The sequence below is a fragment of the Carcharhinus amblyrhynchos genome, chromosome 3 (assembly GCF_965287045.1).
Source record: "Carcharhinus amblyrhynchos chromosome 3, sCarAmb.v2.hapA, whole genome shotgun sequence".
In the NCBI taxonomy this organism is placed as follows: Eukaryota; Metazoa; Chordata; class Chondrichthyes; order Carcharhiniformes; family Carcharhinidae; genus Carcharhinus; species Carcharhinus amblyrhynchos.
Window position 1 is genome coordinate 103545814 of NC_137326.1, and position 18910 is coordinate 103564723.

Consider the following 18910-nt stretch of genomic DNA (forward strand, 5'->3'; position numbering starts at 1 on the left):
AACAGATAACAATCACACCACATAATTGTCGAGTGATGATCATCTCCAACAAGTCCAGATCTCTCCCCAGCTTCAAAAGCACAATCAAGACTCCCATTAGCAATGTTTTAAGAGACACCACCAACCAAAATCTTAACTAGACCTGCCACATCAACATGACTATAAAAGCATTTACACGTGTCTGCTCATCTCAATTAAAATAAATCAATTTCCATTTAACAAATTAAATTAGCCAATCTCAGCCAGAATGGCAGCAAGGTTCTCACTGTTTTTAGGGATGGGTGCCTCAGAACATAAGAACGTAAGAAATAGGAGCAGGAGTAGGCCATCTAGCCCTTCGAGCCTGCCCCACCATTCAATAAGATCATGGCTGATCTGAAGTGGATCGGTTCCACTTTCCTGCTTTCTCCCCATAACCCTTAATTCCCTTGTCTATCAGAAATCTATCTATCTGTGACTTAAACATATTCAACGAGGTAGCCTCCACCACTTCAACGGGCAGAGAATTCCAGAGCTTCACCACCCTTTGAGTGAAGAAGTTCCTCGTCAACTCCATTCCAAACCGCCCCCTCCCCCTTATTTTGAGGCTGTGCCCTCTAGTTCTGCTATCCTTTCTACCTCTACCCTATCCAGCCCCACCATTATCTTGTAAGTCTCTGTAAGATCCCCCCTCAGCCGACTAAACTCTAACGAGTACAGTCCAGTCAATTCATTCTCTCCTCATAAGCTAACCCCCTCATCTCTGGTATCAGCCTGGTGAACCTTCTCTGTACTGCCTCCAAGGCCAATATATCCTTTTGCAAATAAGGGGACCAAAACTGCACACAGTACTCCAGTTGCAGCCTCAACAGTGCCTTGTACAGTTGCAGCAAGACCTCCCTGCTTTTATATTCTATCCCCCTCGCTATAAAGGCCAACATTCCATTCACCTTCTTGATCACCTGCTGCACCTGCAGACTGGGTTTTTGCGATTCATGCACAAGGACCCCCAGGTCCCTCTGCACAGCAGCATGCTGCAGCTTTTCACCCTTTAAATAATAATCCCTCCTACTATTATTTCTGCCAAAGTGGATAACCTCACATTTGCTAATGTTATACTCCATCTGCCAGGTCCTCGCCCACTCACTCAGCCTATCCAGATCTCTCTGCAGACTTTCCACGCCCTCCACGCAATTCGCTTTTCCACTCATCTTCGTGTCATCAGCAAATTTTGTTACCCTACACTCAGCCCCCTCCTCCAGATCGTTTATGTAAATGGTTAACAGTTGAGGCCCCAGCACTGATCCCTGCGGCACTCCACTAGTCACCAACTGCCAACGAGAAAAGCACCCACTGAGTCCAACTCTCTGCTTCCTGTTAGATAACCAATCCTCAATCTACGCTAACACTTACCAACTCCATGTGCCGTAACCTTTTGCAGCAACCTTTTGAGAGGCACCTTATCGAACGCCTTCCGGAAAACTAAAAGCACCACATCCCCTCTGTCCACCGCACTAGTCACATCTTCATAGAAATCCAGTAAATTTGTTAAAACACGACTTCCCCTTCATGAATCCGTGCTGCGTCTGCTTGATCAAACCGTTCTTCTCTAGGTGTCCTGCTATTTCTTCTTTGATGATGGGTTCTAGCATTTTTTCAACTACAGACGTTAAGCCTATAATTCCCTGCCTTTTGTCTGCTCCCTTTTTTAAACAGCGGCGTAACATTAGCTGTTTTCCAATCCTCCGGCACTTCCCCAGAGTCCAGCGAATTTTGATAAATATTTACTAAGGCATCTGCTATTACTTCTGCCATTTCTTTCAGAACCCTGGGATGCATTCCATCTGGTCCCAGGGACTTGTCTACCTTCAGCCCTGTTAGTCTACCAAGCACTACCTCTGTAATAACAGTAGTTGTATCAAGGACCTCATCTCCTACCATCCCTTTATCTTTAATATTCGGTAAGCTATTTGTGTCCTCGTCCGTGAAGACCGACACAAAAAACTTAAAGTCTCAGCCATTTCCTCGTTACCCACCGTTAAATCTCCCCTCTCATCCTCCAAGGGGCCAACATTCATTCTAACCAGTCTCCTCCTCTTTATGTATCTGCACAATCTTTTACTATCATTTTTTATATCTAGAGCTAGTTTAGCTTCATACTCTATCTTTCCTTTCTTTATCATCTTCTTAGTCATTCTTTGTTTTTTTAAAAATCTTTCCCAATCTTCTAATTCCCCACTATTTTTAGCCACTCTGTACACGTTGGCTTTCAATTTAATACTCTCCTTTATTTCCTTCGATATCCACGGCTGGTTATCCTTTTTCTTACAGTCCTTCTTTACCATCAAAATATATTTCTGCTGAATACTGAAAAAGATCTCCTTAAAAATCCTCCACTGTTCCTCAGCTGTCCTCCCAACCAATCTGCGCCCCCAATCTACATTAGCCAATCCTGCCCTCATCTTATCATACTCCCCTCTGTTCAAACAAAGGACAAAGCTTGGGACCCTACTTTCTCACCCTCCATCTGCACCAGAAATTCAACCATACTATGATCACTCGTCCCAAGAGGAGCCCTCACAAGAAGATCCCTAATTCTACCTGCCTCGTTACACAGTACCAGATCTAAGATAACTTGCTCCCTTGTAGGTTCCATTACATACTGTTCAAGGAAACTATCCCAACAGCATTCCAAGAACTCTTCCTCAAGCCCTCCGCGGCCGACTTGAGTCAACCAATATGCAGATTAAAATCCCTTATAATTATCGCCGTTCCGTTTTTGCATGCATCAATTATTTGCTTGTTTATAGCCCACCCCACCTCAAAATTATTTGGGGGCCTATAGACCACACCCACCAGCGACTTTCTCCCCTTACTATTTCTCATCTGCACCCACAACAATTCCACGTTTTGCTCTTTGAACCCTATATATCTTTTCTTAGTACTGCCCTGATATTATCCTTTATGAGCAGAGCTACCCCACCTCCTTTTTCCTCCTGTCTATCCTTCCTAAATGTCTGATACCCCTGGATATTCAGTTCCAGATGCATAGAGTATGCATCTTATCAGCAACCTTTACAGGAAGTTGAAATAAATGGATACTGGGCAAGCCTGGACTTAGTTATGAGGATTTCCACAGCAGCAAGCATTGTCAGCTACCCCTTGGTAGCTGTATCATAATACAAATATCTAGTTTAAAAAAAGGTGCAGCAAGAATACTGGAGTGGAAGAAGTGAAAATCATGTTTTTTTTAAGTATAATATTTTTGAGGGCAAAGGATATTGGGTGTGATTTTAAAAGTTTAGTTTAATTTACATTAATTGCCAAATTACACTAATATAAACAGAGCACACAATTTCCTTCAGAAAGATCATGATAAAAGGGGAGGCGGTTTAGAACGGAGTTGAGGAGGAACTTCTTCACTCAAAGGGTGGTGAATCTCTGGAATTCTCTGCCCGTTGAAGTGGTGGAGGCTGCCTCGCTAAATATTTTTAAGACGCGGGTTGATGGGTTTTTGACAGGAGAGGGGATTAAGGGTTATGGGGAGAGGGCGGGAAAGTAGAACTGAGCAGCGACAGATCAGCCATGATCTTATTGAATGGCGGGGCAGGCTCGAAGGGCTGGTTGGCCTACTCCTGCTCCTATTTCTTATGTTCTTATGTTATGTTATGTAACTTCAAATTCAACATGCCACAATAATAAACAATGAGACTTTGATCTTCCTTCAGCAACAAGTAGCATTTTAACTTTGGTTCATTTCTTCTGCGAGTAACAAGGAGGGGGAAATAAAGGTTAACTGTTGGATGTAGTGTATTTGGATTTCCAAAAGACATTCATAAAGTGCCACATAAAAGGTTACCGCACAAAGCAAGAGCTTATGGTGTTGAGTATTAGGAACAAGGTAGTTTTAAGGGATTCGTACTTGTATTGGCAAATATTACAAATAAAGGTATAGTTTTAAATGTATTTAATGTTTCTGTGCCAGGAAGGGTAAAACTTGTAATTAGGTTCACACTGGATAAACATGTTTATATGTGTGGGTGTTGATTGTGATTCTACTGTGCTTAACAAGGGCTGAAGTGGAAAGAATAAATAGTAGTAGTTGTCTAGCAACTGGAGACCCTTTTAAGGGAATAAAAGCTTTTTAAAAGTTTTAGGTAAATATATTGCAGTTGGAAACAGGACACTGGGGACTGAGCATCTCTCAATCCTGCTGGAGAAGCTGGACAGGACAAGGGAGTTGCAAAGATGCAGGCTTCCTAAGGAACAAGTTTATGGTCCAGAATACGACTGGAGTTAAAAGAACAGATTCAAGTATTGTTCAGAAGAATTCAGGGAAGAGTAAACAAAGTATTCTGAATTTTAAAAAAAATTGCAATAACCAGGTTTAAAGTGGCCAGCAGATTTCAGACAAATTTTAATACAGCCTGGGAATTGAGAGTTAAAGCAATTGTGAACAGTTTGTCCACCAGTCAAGTCAAATAAATCCGATAAGGGTTGGTGTAAAACCTGAACTGTAGATTCACTGTTAAACATGAAGAGGAAGATTTTTTAAAAGAGTAATTTGGAAAAGATTGATTTTGGAATGCAAACTGCCAAGACAAACATCACTGCAAAAGAAGATTTTAAAGCATGTTCTTTGGGATTGGAGTTTGGAAATTCTCATTAACAATCATCTGATATTCTGAGGAGAAATCTATAGGTATTCACTTGAGGCTCAGTGGAGAATGTATTTGACCAGAGTCATCTTGTGTTTTTAAGGGAGACTGTTGTAGCTTAAGATATGCTTTGTCATCCACGTTAATCTTAAAATCAGTGTGTGTTTGTGAAGCTAAGCAGGGAAGTAAAGGAGTATTGTATCATAATCCAATTTTTCCATGTTTAATAAATGTTTTGTTCTTGTTGTTAAAGCCAATTAGTGGTCCTGTAACTCTGTTCCTCTATGTTTTATAAATTAAGTAAAAGTTATGGTCTTTTGAGCCAGGGTTCAAGTCTGGGACCTTCCTGTCCCATTAGAACACCGACTGGGTTCGTAACATGAGGGTGATATATTTGCATGGATAGGGGGCTGGCTAACTAACAGGAAACAGACTATTGGGATAAATAGGTCATTTTCAAATTTGCAAACCTTAACCAGTGGAGCATCAGAAAGATCAGTGTTGGCGCCTTGACTATTTACCATATGTCTATATTGATGACTTGCATGAAGGACTGAGTATATTGTAGTCAAATTTGCAGAAATACAAAGATAGGTAGGAAAGCAAGTCATATGGAGGATGCAAAGAATCTGCAAAATGATATAGGTAGGGTAAATGAGCCAACAAAAATTTGGCAGATGGAGTATGTGTGAAAATGTGAGCTTGTCCACTTTGACAGGAAGAATAGAGAAATAGAATACTATTTATGGTATTGGAAAGAGACTGCACAAAGCTGCAGTATAGATGGACCTAGTTGTCCTTTTATGCTCATTACAAAAAGTCAGCATGCAGGTCCAGCAAGCAATTAGAAAGGCAAATGGAATGTTGGTTTTTCCTGCAGAGGGCATGGAGTATAAAAGCAGTCAAGTCTTGCTATGGCAGTACAGAACATTGTTGAAACGACAGCTAGAGTGCTGTGTACAATTTTCAGCACCTTTCTGAAGGGTCATACCTGCATTGGAAGCAGTTCAGAAAAAAATCTAATTCCTGGGAGGAAGGTGTTTGTCTTATGAAGAAAGGTTGAGCTGAATGGCCCCATACTCATTAGAATTTAGAAGGATAAGGGATGCACTTATCAAAACACAAAAGATTCTGAGGGGGCTTGACAGGTTAGATGCTGAGAGAATGCGTGCCCTCATAGGAGTAGTCTAGAATTAGGGGAACACTAATCAAAATTAAAGGGTCTCCTCTTTTAAATCAGAAATGCAGAGGAATGTATTGTCTGAGGGAAATTTAGTGTTTGGACTCCTTCCCCAGCAAGCAATGGCAGTTGGGTCATTAAATATATTCATATATTCAAAGCTGAGTTGGATAGGTTTTTGACTGACAAAGGAGTTGAAGGTTAAAGGGGCACAGGCAAAAACGTGGAGTTAAGGCTACAATTAAAACAGCCACAATTTTATTGAATTGTGGAGCAGGCTCAAGAGGCTGATTGGCCTTTTCTGCTCCTATTTCTTATGTCCTTAATTTAAATAAGTGTGCACAATGTAGAATCTTACCCGAATTTGATTCCGCAATTGTTCTGCTTCTTGCCGCAGCTGTTCCAGTTCACTCATTGTCCCAATTTGATGTCAAGATATCCACTCACTGTCACAAAAGAGATCTGTAATACAAAACATCTCTAGTCAGTGTTATTTAAATTCAGCTATTACAAAAAGACTTTACGTTCCGCATACTATGGTCTATTAGAAAACAATAATGTTTGAGGATATTCTTAGAACAGGTTCTAAACAAATAGGTTCATTCCTCACCCTACAGTAGAAAGGCAGCTCATTAAAACATTTTGGAAAACTAGATTTTCAATATATGTGCTCAGGAATTAAACTTTTTGCACCACTGAGAGGCACCTAGTAAATTGGTTCATTGAAAATTACATCCATCCTTAAAGTACATTAACCCAAAGTCCTTAAAAAAGCATCTGATTGTCTGAAGCATATCATACAAATATATTGGATTACATAGCCCTTAAGGTGGTGGTGAGCAGCCTTCTTGAACTGCTCCAATCTAAGTTGGTGTAAGTACACCCATGGTGCTGTTAGGAAGTAAGTTCCAGGATTTTGATCCAGTGAATGAAGGAACAGCAATATATTCCCAAGTCAGGATTGTGGGTGGGATTGAGGGGAACTTCCTGTTGGTGGTGCTCCCATGTGCCTGCTTGCCTTTGGCTTTCTAAATGGTAGTGGTCATGGGTTTCAAATGTATGTGGTGAGCTCCTGCAGTGCATCTTTTAGATGGTATACACCATTGCCCACTGTTTGTTGATGAGGGAGAGAGTTAATGTTTGTGGGTGGGGTGCCAATCAAGTGGACTGCTGAGTCTTGGATGGTGCTGAGCTTGAGTGCTGTTCAAGCTGCACTGACCTAGACAAGTGGAGTGTGTTGCATCACACTCTTAACTTGTACCTTGTAGATAGTAAGCAAGCTTTGCGGAGTCAGGGCGTGAGTTATTCGCTGCAAGATTCTTAGCCTCTGACTTGCTCTTGTAGCCACGGTATTTATATGGCTAGTCCAGTTCCGTTTCTGATCAACTGTAAGCTCAAGGATTTTGATAGTGGGGGGATTCAGCGATGGTATTGCCATTGAATGTCAAGGGGTGTGAATTAATCCCCAAGCCCAATTCTCCCCCCCTCCATTTACTGTTCCATTACAAAATATAAACCTGCCTTCATCGTCCTTATGCTATAAGTGAATACAGCAATTTACTGATCTCTAGAATAAGATTACTACACCCCTCTTTCTCCCTGATGCATGAAGGGAAAAGAATACCTGAATTGCCCAAGATCTACCCAGCAAGATTTACCCTGTACCATGTCTGACAAATGTGTTTCTTGTAAAAATGCAATTTCACAACTTAGGCGTTCCAATTGACAGAGTATCTTTTCCCTCTTAATAGGGCTATGTAATCCCTTCACATTATAGTTAATTACCTTTAACACATTCATAATAATCTGTATCTAATAGGCATGGTGGTGTACCCAGCTTGACAAATAGCCTCATCTCGGACAAAAGAACATTGGGAAGTAGAGGGAGGAGGAAAAAAGAGAAAAGTGCTTTCTGTACAGTGGCTTTAACATTATTCCTGAGAATACAGAGAGTTAAAAACTATGTAGCCGAAAGATTTAAACCCAAACTTGACTCAACTCCAAGTTGACCTAAATTGAAAACAAAAATTTGAACCAACTAAAATAAAGCTTGGCATTTCATTATGTACCTTGTTAAAAGTGTCATTTGTAGAATAACAAGAAATATTCAGAACCATCCATTGCCTTCAGCAGCACTGGTGATGAGACAACTGAGTGAACTCTCCTGTCGAAATGAGCATGGGCTGTCTATTTTTGGCCATAGTCCACTATTGCTGCACTTCTCACCACCACTTGAATTTGACTGAGCTTTTTGAAGGGGTAACCAAAAAGATAGATGAGGGCAGTCAACATTGTCCACATGGACTTCAGCAAGATCTCTGACATGGTAGGAAGGTTAAATCTCACAGGATCCAGGATGAGGTAGCCAACTGGGTACAAAATTGGCTTGATAACAGAAGCCAGAGGGTGATTATAAAGGATTGTTTTTCAAACTGGAGACCCGTGACCAGTGGTATGCCTCAGGGATCGGTGCTGGTCCACTGTTATTTGTCACTAATATTAATGATTTGGATAAAAATTTAGGAGACATGGTTCGTAAGTTTGCAGATGACACCAAGATTGGTGACAGTGGACAGTGAAAAAAGATTAACTAGGATTGCAATGGGATCTTGATCAATTGGGCCAGTGGACTGATGAATGGTAGGTGGAGTTTCATTGAGATAAATGCAAGGTGATGAATTTTGGTAGATCGGACCAGGGAGGGGTTTACTCAGTTAATGCTAGGGCACTGGGGAGAGTTACAAAGAGATCTAGGGGTACAGGTTCATTGCTCCTTGAAGTGGAGTCATAGGCAGACAGGTTGGTGAAGGCGGTATTCAGCATGCTTGGTTTCATTGGTCAGAACAGTGAGTACAGGAGTTAGGTCACCTTGTCAAAGTTTTACAAGACATTAGTAAGGCCACACTTGGAATATTTTTAAACTAGAAAGAATGCAGAGAAGATTAACTAGGATGATACCGTGACTTGATGTTCAGTTATAAAGAGAGGTTGCGTAGACTGGGACTTTTTTCCCTGGAGCCCAGAGGCTTAGGGGTGATCTTAGAAGTCTATAAGATAATGAAGGGCATAGATGAGGTAGATAAATCAACATCTTTTCCCAAAGGTAGGGGAGTCTAAAACTAGAGGGCATAAGTTTAAGGTGAGAAGGGGCAAGATACAAAAGGATCCAGACGGGCAATGTTTTTTCACAGAGGGTGGTGAGTGTATGGAATGAGCTGCCAGAAACAGTCGTAAAGGTGGGTACAATTTTGAATTTTAAAAAATATTTAGGCAGTTACATGGGTAAGATTGGTATGGAGGGATATGGGCCAAATGCAGGCAATTGGAACTAGCTTAATGGTAAGAAATTGGGCAGCATCGACAAGTTGGACTGAAGGACCTGCTTCCATGCTGTAAACCTCTATGATCTTATATAAAGAACTGGCTGAGAATTTCAGACAATTCTGAATTAACCAAATTATTTCAACAAACTATAATTTTTTTACATTTCCTTTCCCCTTTCTTTTTCCAGCCATTTGCAAAATAGTATCCCCAAAGAACAAAATTGCAATAGCTAGCCAACATTATATTTGATTACTTGATCTATCAAACTGACTGTAATTACGTCTTTGTTTGCTAACCAAGTCTATGGGTAACATGCATGCTAAAGAGACAGTAACTTAACCTGTTTTATTTCATTCCCACTGATATTTGGAATCCATTTTACCATTATTTTAACACTGCTCTCTCTCATTTTGTCTCTGAAACAGTCCCTCCGCACCCAGAACCATTGGGTGACTCGAAGAACCATGCTTTCATTGGTTTCTACCAGCAATGTGCCATCCAACATGGTGCAAGTCTCTCTCCAGCTGTTTGTCCTTAGAGGCTTAGTGGTGCCCAAATGTTTCAGCCACTCTGTAGCCGCCGACACCGATGAATAGGTCTTGCTTCCGTCCTCAATTTCGACTCTCAGCATCACTGCGTAGGGTATTTGAAATCTTATGTTCTCTCCAAGTTGCTTTTTGATGTCCGCATATTTGCATCTTTTCCGCTGCAAAACTAGCAAGTAGTCCTGGTCTGGCGTGATCCTGCTTTCCTTTGAATTGGAGATTTTTCTCACCCCAAGCCCTGGTGAGAATGTAAAATTTTGTCTGGAAGCTGAGGAATTTGTCATGCATTATCTCAGGGATGCACTGGCACCTGATAGTTTTTATTGCAGCAATCTGTCAGCCTCCCCCAGTTACAGTGGGAGATCAGCTGGGAGTTTAAGAGGTCTTTAAGAAAAGCTTTCAACGCATTGGATATTGCCCCCTAGTTTTCTGGCACTCCAGAAATTTGCAGGTAGTTACAGATCATGGAATTCTCAAGGTGCTCGCATCTATCCTCTAACTCCCTGTCTCTCTGGAATAAATGAAAGTAGTCTGTTGCTACATCTACTGCTATCCTCAACTATGCTAATTCAGCTCTCAGATTCTACAACTTGTTTTTCCAAACCACTGATAGTTCATTCCTGTTCTGACACCAAGTTGTTCATTCTTCCCCAAAGGGATTGTTGACTTCTCTTCTGAATTTTCTCAGTTCAGTCAGATAATGCTCAGTTCAGTCTTTTCCTTGCTGAATGTGGTGCTTGGGCAGCTTTATTGCTGCTATGCGGAGAGGGGCTGTGACATCACAGACCCTCTCCGCATAGCAGCAATAAAGGATTTTCAATTCATTTCTCCTCCATTTCATGTTTTCACTCATTGTATCTACACTTGCTAAGTATTTTGGGGTGATTTAATTAATGGATAGAGGTGAATTTAAGATAGGGGCAGACGGAGTTGCACTCAGCAGGCAGCCACTAGGTTGGTGACATCATCCCCCTTCCCCAAATTTTCTCATCTGAAGTGACAGATTCTGAGTCGCAATTCAATGCACACCAATATCAACAGACATGGTTAAACACAATACATGACTGTCAATAGACTACAAGACCATCACACACAATCCCAATCCAATCTTCAAAACAGACATTGAAATGCAGTCAGTATACATGGACGAAGTGCAGGAATCATTCTCACTTGGTCACAGACCAATTCTGATGCCGCAACTGCTGCTGTAGCTGGATTACGAAAATGTACTTTAGCTTTCCACTGAGCCTCAATTTGGGAAGATTCACTATAGAATGCAGCAAAATAAAGACCATGGACAGAAAAAAAAGCGAGGTTTTGGTGGTTTTTGCAGATCAAAGTAAAAAGGTTCCGTGGCACTACAGAAAGTACTCTCCTAAAGTCCTGATTGGCATTCTGCCCTCAAGTAAAACCACTACAATAAATCAGGTTATTTACCCCATTTATTGATTGAGGGACCATGCTGTGCACAAATTTGCTGTATGCCAAAGCAAATGATCACTGTTCAAAAACAATGTTCTTATTTTCTTCAGTCTAATGTAGTCTATGACTACATATTAGATGCAGATTCCAAATTAAATACTTTAGGGGAGAAGGTTGAAAAATCACTAGAATACACATTTTTCAATTTTATCTTTTAAAACTGCTTTAAATAGGATAATTCTGTAAAATATCATCATATCCCAGAATTTTTGAACAGCCTCTGTATATAATGGAAGCAGATGCAAGGGAAAAATAAATTAAGCATTACTACAGTTCCAAAAGATACAACTATTGTACATTAGTCACCAACCCCAATGACTGCTCCCAAGACTAAACCTTCATGCACATGCTTTCAAAATCCACCCTTTCCTTGAAGAGCAAGGAAAGTATAAAAATTGTGGAAATCAGCCAGAACATTCTTCATCAGAATTCATAAATGATCAACTAGTTTCCCCTCAGACAAATAGGAAGATGGATTGACTGCAAAATCACTTGATTGTTGCAATGTCATTCTGGAAAAGTTTTGAAACTAGATGCCTTAACTACAGTTCTATTATAAAAACAGGAAACTGCAAACCACACCTCTTTGCAATTGGCAATATGTGGTGTCAGCAGGGAACAACAACTTTTCTATACTGCAGGACTTAGGGCCTTGAATCAGACTGGAAAAGGCTGCCAAAGTCTAAGCTTCATTATGTTGAGCAGCAGCTTCATGCAAACACACTTCACATAAAAGATTTGACCTACGTAACAAAATCCTTAAAATTTGCTGCAGTAGTTATTCTGACCTCAACTGTAACATGATCTTCATGACTTCACTGAACTATACGTACACAGTAAAAAAAATGTCAATCTGCTGATTTATACTACATTTTCCAAACAACCTACTGCAATGTCAGTTAGAAAACTAAAAACAAGTACTGTCATGTTTCAGTGAAATCATAACTATCACACTGTCTTACATTACTACACTTGACACTCACTAACAGCAATTATACTGTGATAACAGTATAAACAGAACATGCTTAGCACCACTGGGACACCCTAGGAAGAGCTTGGCAAACTTTGCAAGTTAAACCATAATGAAAATTTTGCCCGAACTGTAGAACTGAAAGTGGATTTAAAACCATTACAACAATAAATTTCAAAAAGAAAAGTCAGGCGTTCCCCAACAGCCCATCATACCCTGCGCAATGTTTTGAAACACTCAATACCAGAAGTTTCCTTGATACTGAGTTTCACACATGACACAGCAATAAGGTTCTATGTCACATTTGCAAACTTACATAGAATCATAGAGCACAGAAAAGATCCTTTGGCCCATTGAATCCCATTTTCCTGCACATGTCCCATATCCCTGAATGTTATATTTCAAGTGCTCATCCAAATATTTTTCAAAGGTTTAAGGTTTTCAGACTCCCACCCTCAAATCCTTTCTGAATCTCTTCCCCTTACCCTAAAAAGTATGCCCCCTCGTGATTGACCCTTCAACCAAGGGGAACAGCTGCTCCCCACTCACCCTCTCCATATCCCTCAATCTTATACATCTCAATCATGTCCCCCTCAACTTCCATTACTCTAAAGAAAACAATCCAAGCCTATTCAGCCTCTCATAGCTCCATCCCAGGAAACATCCTGGTGAACCTCCTCCGTAATCCTTCTTATCACATCCTTCTTATAGCGAGGAGACCAGAAATGCACACAGTACTCCAGCTATAGCCTAACCAAAGTTCTGTACAGCTCCAACCTTACTTCCTTGCTCTTATACTCTATGCCAACACTGATAAAAGCACGTGTCCCATATGCCTTAACTATCCCATTCACATGCTTTGCTGAGTTCACCCAAAGCTTTGTTCTTGTAGCAAAGCATCTTATGTGCTATTTTATTGGATTTCCCTCATCCCCTAAATCTTGGCAAATACTTCAAAACACTGATTTTTCAAATCAATCAGATAAGACTTCCATTTTTCAAGTCATTTTGGTGTCCCCAACATGCCCATTTTTTATTTTAGTCATATATTGTATCTCTAATGATTCCTTCAAGTATCTTACTCATTCTGACATTGGACTGGAACAATATTAAATAAGCTCCTTACAATCTGAGAAGAGACAACCAAGATCTTTTGGCACGTACAGCTTTCTTTTAACAGCACAAGAAAATAAACATTAAAGCAACTAGCTCAGAAACAAAGCTGCCAGCAAAAAGATCCTAAATCAAAGTTAGACTCATAAATCATAATGCCAATTTACATCCAATAAAATCTCAAAATGTACTAAGCAATCTTTACTTAGTACCATTCATCCAAATGCAGTTGTCCGCGTGGGTGAAGCTTTTCAACCACATAACCCTGTCAATCCAAAACCCACACCATCTTTGCCTTGCTTCCAAAACACACTAGTGAAGGCATTAAAAGGAAAGACCTTTTGTAAGAAAGGTCATCAACCTGAAATATGAACTCTGTTGCTCGTTCCATAATGCTGACTGGTTCCAGCATTTTCTGTTATTTCAGCTTTCCAGGTTTGCAGTATTTTGCTTTTATATTTTAAGCTGGTCATTTCTCTGAAATAGCCAGTTTGAAAATCTATGGATCAAAAAGCCTTTAAAAGTTCAGAATTATGAATATCAATGTTTTAATCTTTCCAGAGTTGTTGCTTTGCCTTAGAAGAGGAAAGAAGTTTTCCAACAGCAATGGCAATTACATTCAATATCAAATCATGCGGTTCCAAGCCAAATTTTAATAATAGTCCAGTGAAACACCTTCAGCAATTAAGGAACTATATAAATCTGTATGACTCAGTAGAATATCAAAATGCTCAATTACCAAGCTTAACAACTATAAATATTCACCAAAATGTTAAGGATTTCCCCACGGCTTTAAAGACGACGTGTTTATCTCTCTAAATAATATGTAAAGCCACTGAATAAAAACCACAAGACATACTTCCTTCTTTAATCAAGAACATAGTTGTTCTGCAGTTGCCTCATTACATTCTCCACATTTCAGGAAACAACTAACAGAGAAGGTCGATGAACGAAATTCAACAGAAATAGAAAAAGTACCATATAAAAGGTTGGCTATCAAAATTGAGGTTCACGCGAATAGGAGGAACAGTGTCAACTTGGATTAAAAAATTGGTTTAAGGGCAGAAAACAGCAAGTTGCGGTATATGGGTGTTTTTTTCAGATGATTGCAGGATGGGAGACAGCGGTGCTCCCCAAGGGACAGTGCCAGGAACCCATTTTTGATAAATGACTTGATACTGGATTTGAATAAAATTCCAAAATTTGTCAATGATACCAGACTTACAGGTGTGACAAATGATGATGGTACCAATCAACTGCAACAGGGCATAAAGGGAGCTAGCATAATGGGTAGACAAGTGAAAGATGAAGTTTAAAACAGAGGAGCATGAGGTGATGTATTTTGCCAGAGGGGATAGAAAAAGGCAAAATGGACTTAATGGCACAGTTCTCAAGTGTGTTCCAGAGCAGACGGATATTAGCGTTCACGTGCCTAGATATCAGAAGGTGGCAGTACATATTGAGAGCACAGTTAGCAAAGTAAATGGGATCTTAAGATTTAAAGATAGAGACATTGAGTACAAAAACAGGTAAGTTATGTTAAACACTTATAAAGCTCTAGTTGAACCACAACTAGAGTATTACAACCAGTTCTAATCACCATATTTTAGGAAGGATGTGAGAGACCTTCATAGCATGCAGTCAATACACTTTAGAAAGATGCAAGACCTTGAGTGGGTGCAGAAGAAATTTACCAGAATGGTCTCACCCAGGGACATTGCTTACAAGGTTAGGCTGAAGAAGCTGGGGTTCTCTCCATGGATCAGAGGAGATTAAGGGGAAGATTTGAAAGAAGTGTATGACAGGTTTGAATAAGATAGGCAAACAAATTGCATTAGCTGACGGTGCAAGAACTAGGAGACACAAAATTAAGGTTTTGGGAAACAGGTGTGGGGGGGGGGGGGTGTAGGAAAATGGTTTTTACTAAACACAGCCAATGGCAATGATATGGAAATCATGACTAGGAGGATATTGGAAGCAGAGACAATTACTTATTCAAAAAGGAAACTGGATGAGGACTTGAGAGAAATAAACTTGCAGGGCAAAGAAGTTTAAAGTTTATTTCTTGGTGTCAAAGTAGGCTTACATCAACACTGCAAAAATCCCCTAGTTGCCACATTCCAGCACCTGTTTCTGTACTCCGAGGGAGAATTTAGCTTGGCCAACACACCTAACCAGCACATCTTTTGGACTGTGGGAGGAAACCGGAGCACCCAGACAGACATGAGGCAAACATACAGACTCCACACAGTGACCCAAATTGAAAATCAAATCCAGGTCCCTGGCACTGAGAGGCTGCAGTGCTAACCACAGTGCCACCGTGTTGCCCAATAAGGAATAGGGAATGAGACTGATGGCATTGCTCTACACAGAGCCAACATGGTGAACTGAATGGCCTCCTCTTGTGCCATATTGACTCTATGACTCTTAATTGTGCCAGACTGCAGGTCTAGTTGGTTTGTCAGGCAGAAAATGAAAACAAATTCCCAAAATTGCAAGCAGCTTAGAAACAAGTTGTAACTCTACAATGAATTACTGGAAAATTCAACTGATAGATCACTTTCAGAAATTAGTCCTGAACAGTTTTAGAATTTTAGAGAAAATCAGAGGCAGAAATCAGCACAGAAGGAAAGTCTATCGTGACACTTTTAGGTCATCTCCCCCTTGGAGATTTTTCTGCCTTAAAATTATATTAATCACTGTTGCCAATACACTATTTAATATGCTGGGGCCAAACATGCGACCTAATAGATAGCATTAATGTGATTGCATGTAAATCAGACACACTGACAAGGACAGGATAAGGTCAAGTTGCCATCTCCTCTCCAGCTCTTTGCTATTAAAGGCTTAGTTTTTGGGGCAATCATAAATGGTCTATTGGTAATCCTCCAATCACTCCTTATTTATGAAGTGAGTTACAGTGGAAAAAGCAATATTCAAGAACACTGGTTTGTCCTGCATTCAGTTAAGTTTTGCTGTTACTGCAGCTGCACCTAACTAGACGAGTCATTTCAACCTTGTAAAAAGGTACAGTGGTCAAATACTGAGCTACTCTTAAAGTATCAGCCTTTGTCCTGATCTGGTAACCATCGTGTTAATGCACCTACCTGATCCTAATCAATCTAGAAATCAGTAGGCGCAAAGATTAGATAAAGATGGTTGAGCATCTTCTTGTTGAAAATTGTCATCAAGGGCTTGTGACACAAATGATGCCTACCATTTGTCAGCCAGACCCTTGATATCCCAACATCTTGCTGTAAGCTGGCATACAAGGTGCTGATAAATGAGCAAACGATAGGACTGTCAGCCAACAGGCCCACTACTAATTTGAAGATAGGGTACGATAGAAGAAGCAGCCAAAAATGATTGGGTCCAGAATACAACCCTGAGCATGTGATAACCAGCCTCTAGCAATCACAAACATCTTTATCAAGAATGTCCTCAGCCACAAGATACTTTTTCTACTGACTAGAGGTCCCATTTGCCAGAATCAGTCAATGTTGCCTTCACATCAAGGACAGCCATCCTTACCTTTCCTTTGGCATTCAGCTCTTTTACCAACTACTGGATCAAGGCTGCAAGTTTGTCATGAGCTGAATGACCTTGGTAGAATTAGAACCAAGAATGTGTGAGCAGAATACAATTTGATAATGCGTATCTCACATTGTTAATGAGAGGAAATGACATTTAGCCAAACCTAATCTGGTCAATTGCCAATCTGCTTTCTGTGGACATGGTGTTATTCATCTGGTCAGCTAGATTTCAATGTCATATCTGTGTTAAAATAGCCTAGCTAGTATGCAGTGTAGCCGGGATGTTATTAGGACTCAAGCTTTGTGCACATAGGAAAACCCACAGTGTTGTTAGGAAGGGAGCTCCTGGAACACGATCCAGTAACAGTGAATGGACAACAATATAGTTCCAAGTCACAGTGGTGGGTGACTTGTAGATGACGTTACCCCAGTCCTTCTAAGTGGTAGAGGCTCCGAGTTAAGAAGGTGCTGTCAAAGGAGCCTTGGTGGGTTGCTGCCAATGTGATCGGTGATAAACGGAATGAATGTTTGCTGTGATGCCAATCAAGTGGGTTACTATATCTTCAATGGTGTCAGCTTCTTGAGTGTTATTGGAGCTGCACGCATCCAAGCGAGTGGAGTCCATCACACTCCTGACTTGTGCTCTGTAGATGGTGGACAGGCTTTTGGGAGTCAGGTGTGAGTTATTTGTCACAGAATTCCTAGCCCTTGATGCTCTCATAGGCACAGCATTACTATGGCTGGTCCAGTTCAATCTGTGGTCAACGTTAAGCCCCAGGATGTTGACAGTGGGGGATTTAAACCCGAATACTATTTGGGCCTTGCTACGTATGGGCTACTGTAACAGAGGAGTCACGAATGGTACTGAACATTATGCAATCATAACTAAACATCCCCACTTTTGACCTAATGATAGGAAAGGTCATTGATGAAGCAGCTGAAGATTGTTGAATCTAGGACACAACACTAAAGCAGCAATGCCTTGGGGTTAAGATTATTGGTCTCCAACAACCACCTTCCTTTGTGCTAGGTATGACTCCAATCAGTAGAAAACGTCCCCCCACCTTTCAATTCGCATCATCTTTGATGTGCTGGGGCCTTTGATGTGCTCAGTCAAATGCTGCTTTGATATCAAAAGCAGTCAGTCTTTTTTGTTCAAGTTTGGGCCAAGGCTGTAATTAGGTCAAGAGCTGAGCGTGCCTGGCAGAACCTAAACTAAGTGTTAGTAAACAGCCTGTTGCTGAGTTAAGTGCTGCTTGACAGCACTGACAATGATATCTTTCATCACTTTGCTTATGAACAAGAGTTGAATAATAGGGCACTAATTGGCCAAGTTGGATTTGTCTTTGTGAACATGGAAGACTTGGGCAATTTTCAATATTGCCAGGTAAATGGCAGTGTTGTAACCATCCTGATACAGTTTGCCTAGGAGTGCAGGTACATGTCTTCAACACTACTGAATAAAATATGCTCATGGGCACACACTTATTTGTTGCAGCATTTCCAGCTAGTGAAAGGGGAAACTTAACTCAGAATCATAGATTGATTACAGAGCAAGAGGAGGCAACGCAGCCTGTCAAGCCTGTTATTCCTGCGCAAGAGTAATCCAGCTGGTTTCGCTACCATAGACCTTTTCCCCATAGACCTGCAAGTTATTTTCCCCCTTTAAGTATTTGATCGTAGCTTCAACTAAGTGACAATCAATATCAATTTGCCATGCTACGCCCACTTACTTGTGCCAAATTTCTTCCGTGCCTCTCATCCAATCTTTTCACCAAAGCTAGATGAGATCCAGGCAGCATTGCTGCCTCCAAAGCCCAGCATCACAATCTAGCAAGACTTGCCCCTTTTTATAACATTACCTGCTGTAAACCAGGTAAAGTTAAAGGTCCAATTGAAATTGACAGGCCAGGAAGCAGGTAAGCGTGTGAGAAGATAGTGCCTTGGCACTGCATTCCTAATCATAATCACTGGATGTAAAAAAAAGTTTTAATCTCACGCCACCTTTCATTCTTTTGTCAATTACCTTAAACACGCATCCTCTATTTGTCAGCGCATCTGCCAACGTTTTTCTCCATCCACTCTGGCTAACTACCAACACGATACATTAAGTACCATCTCCATGA

General features: G+C 40.7%; 1 protein-coding gene across 1 annotated transcript in view; it reads right to left on the reverse strand.

Annotated features, from left to right (window-relative positions):
• The window catches only part of LOC145340984 (guanine nucleotide-binding protein subunit beta-4), a 60944-nt gene that overhangs the window by 20770 nt on the left and 21264 nt on the right, over nucleotides 1-18910 (reverse strand). The window contains exon 2 of the mRNA XM_080185626.1: nucleotides 6176-6279. Within this exon, the coding sequence (XP_080041752.1) occupies nucleotides 6176-6232 (57 nt within the window). The 5' untranslated portion in view covers nucleotides 6233-6279. The remainder of the gene's footprint in view (nucleotides 1-6175; nucleotides 6280-18910) is intronic.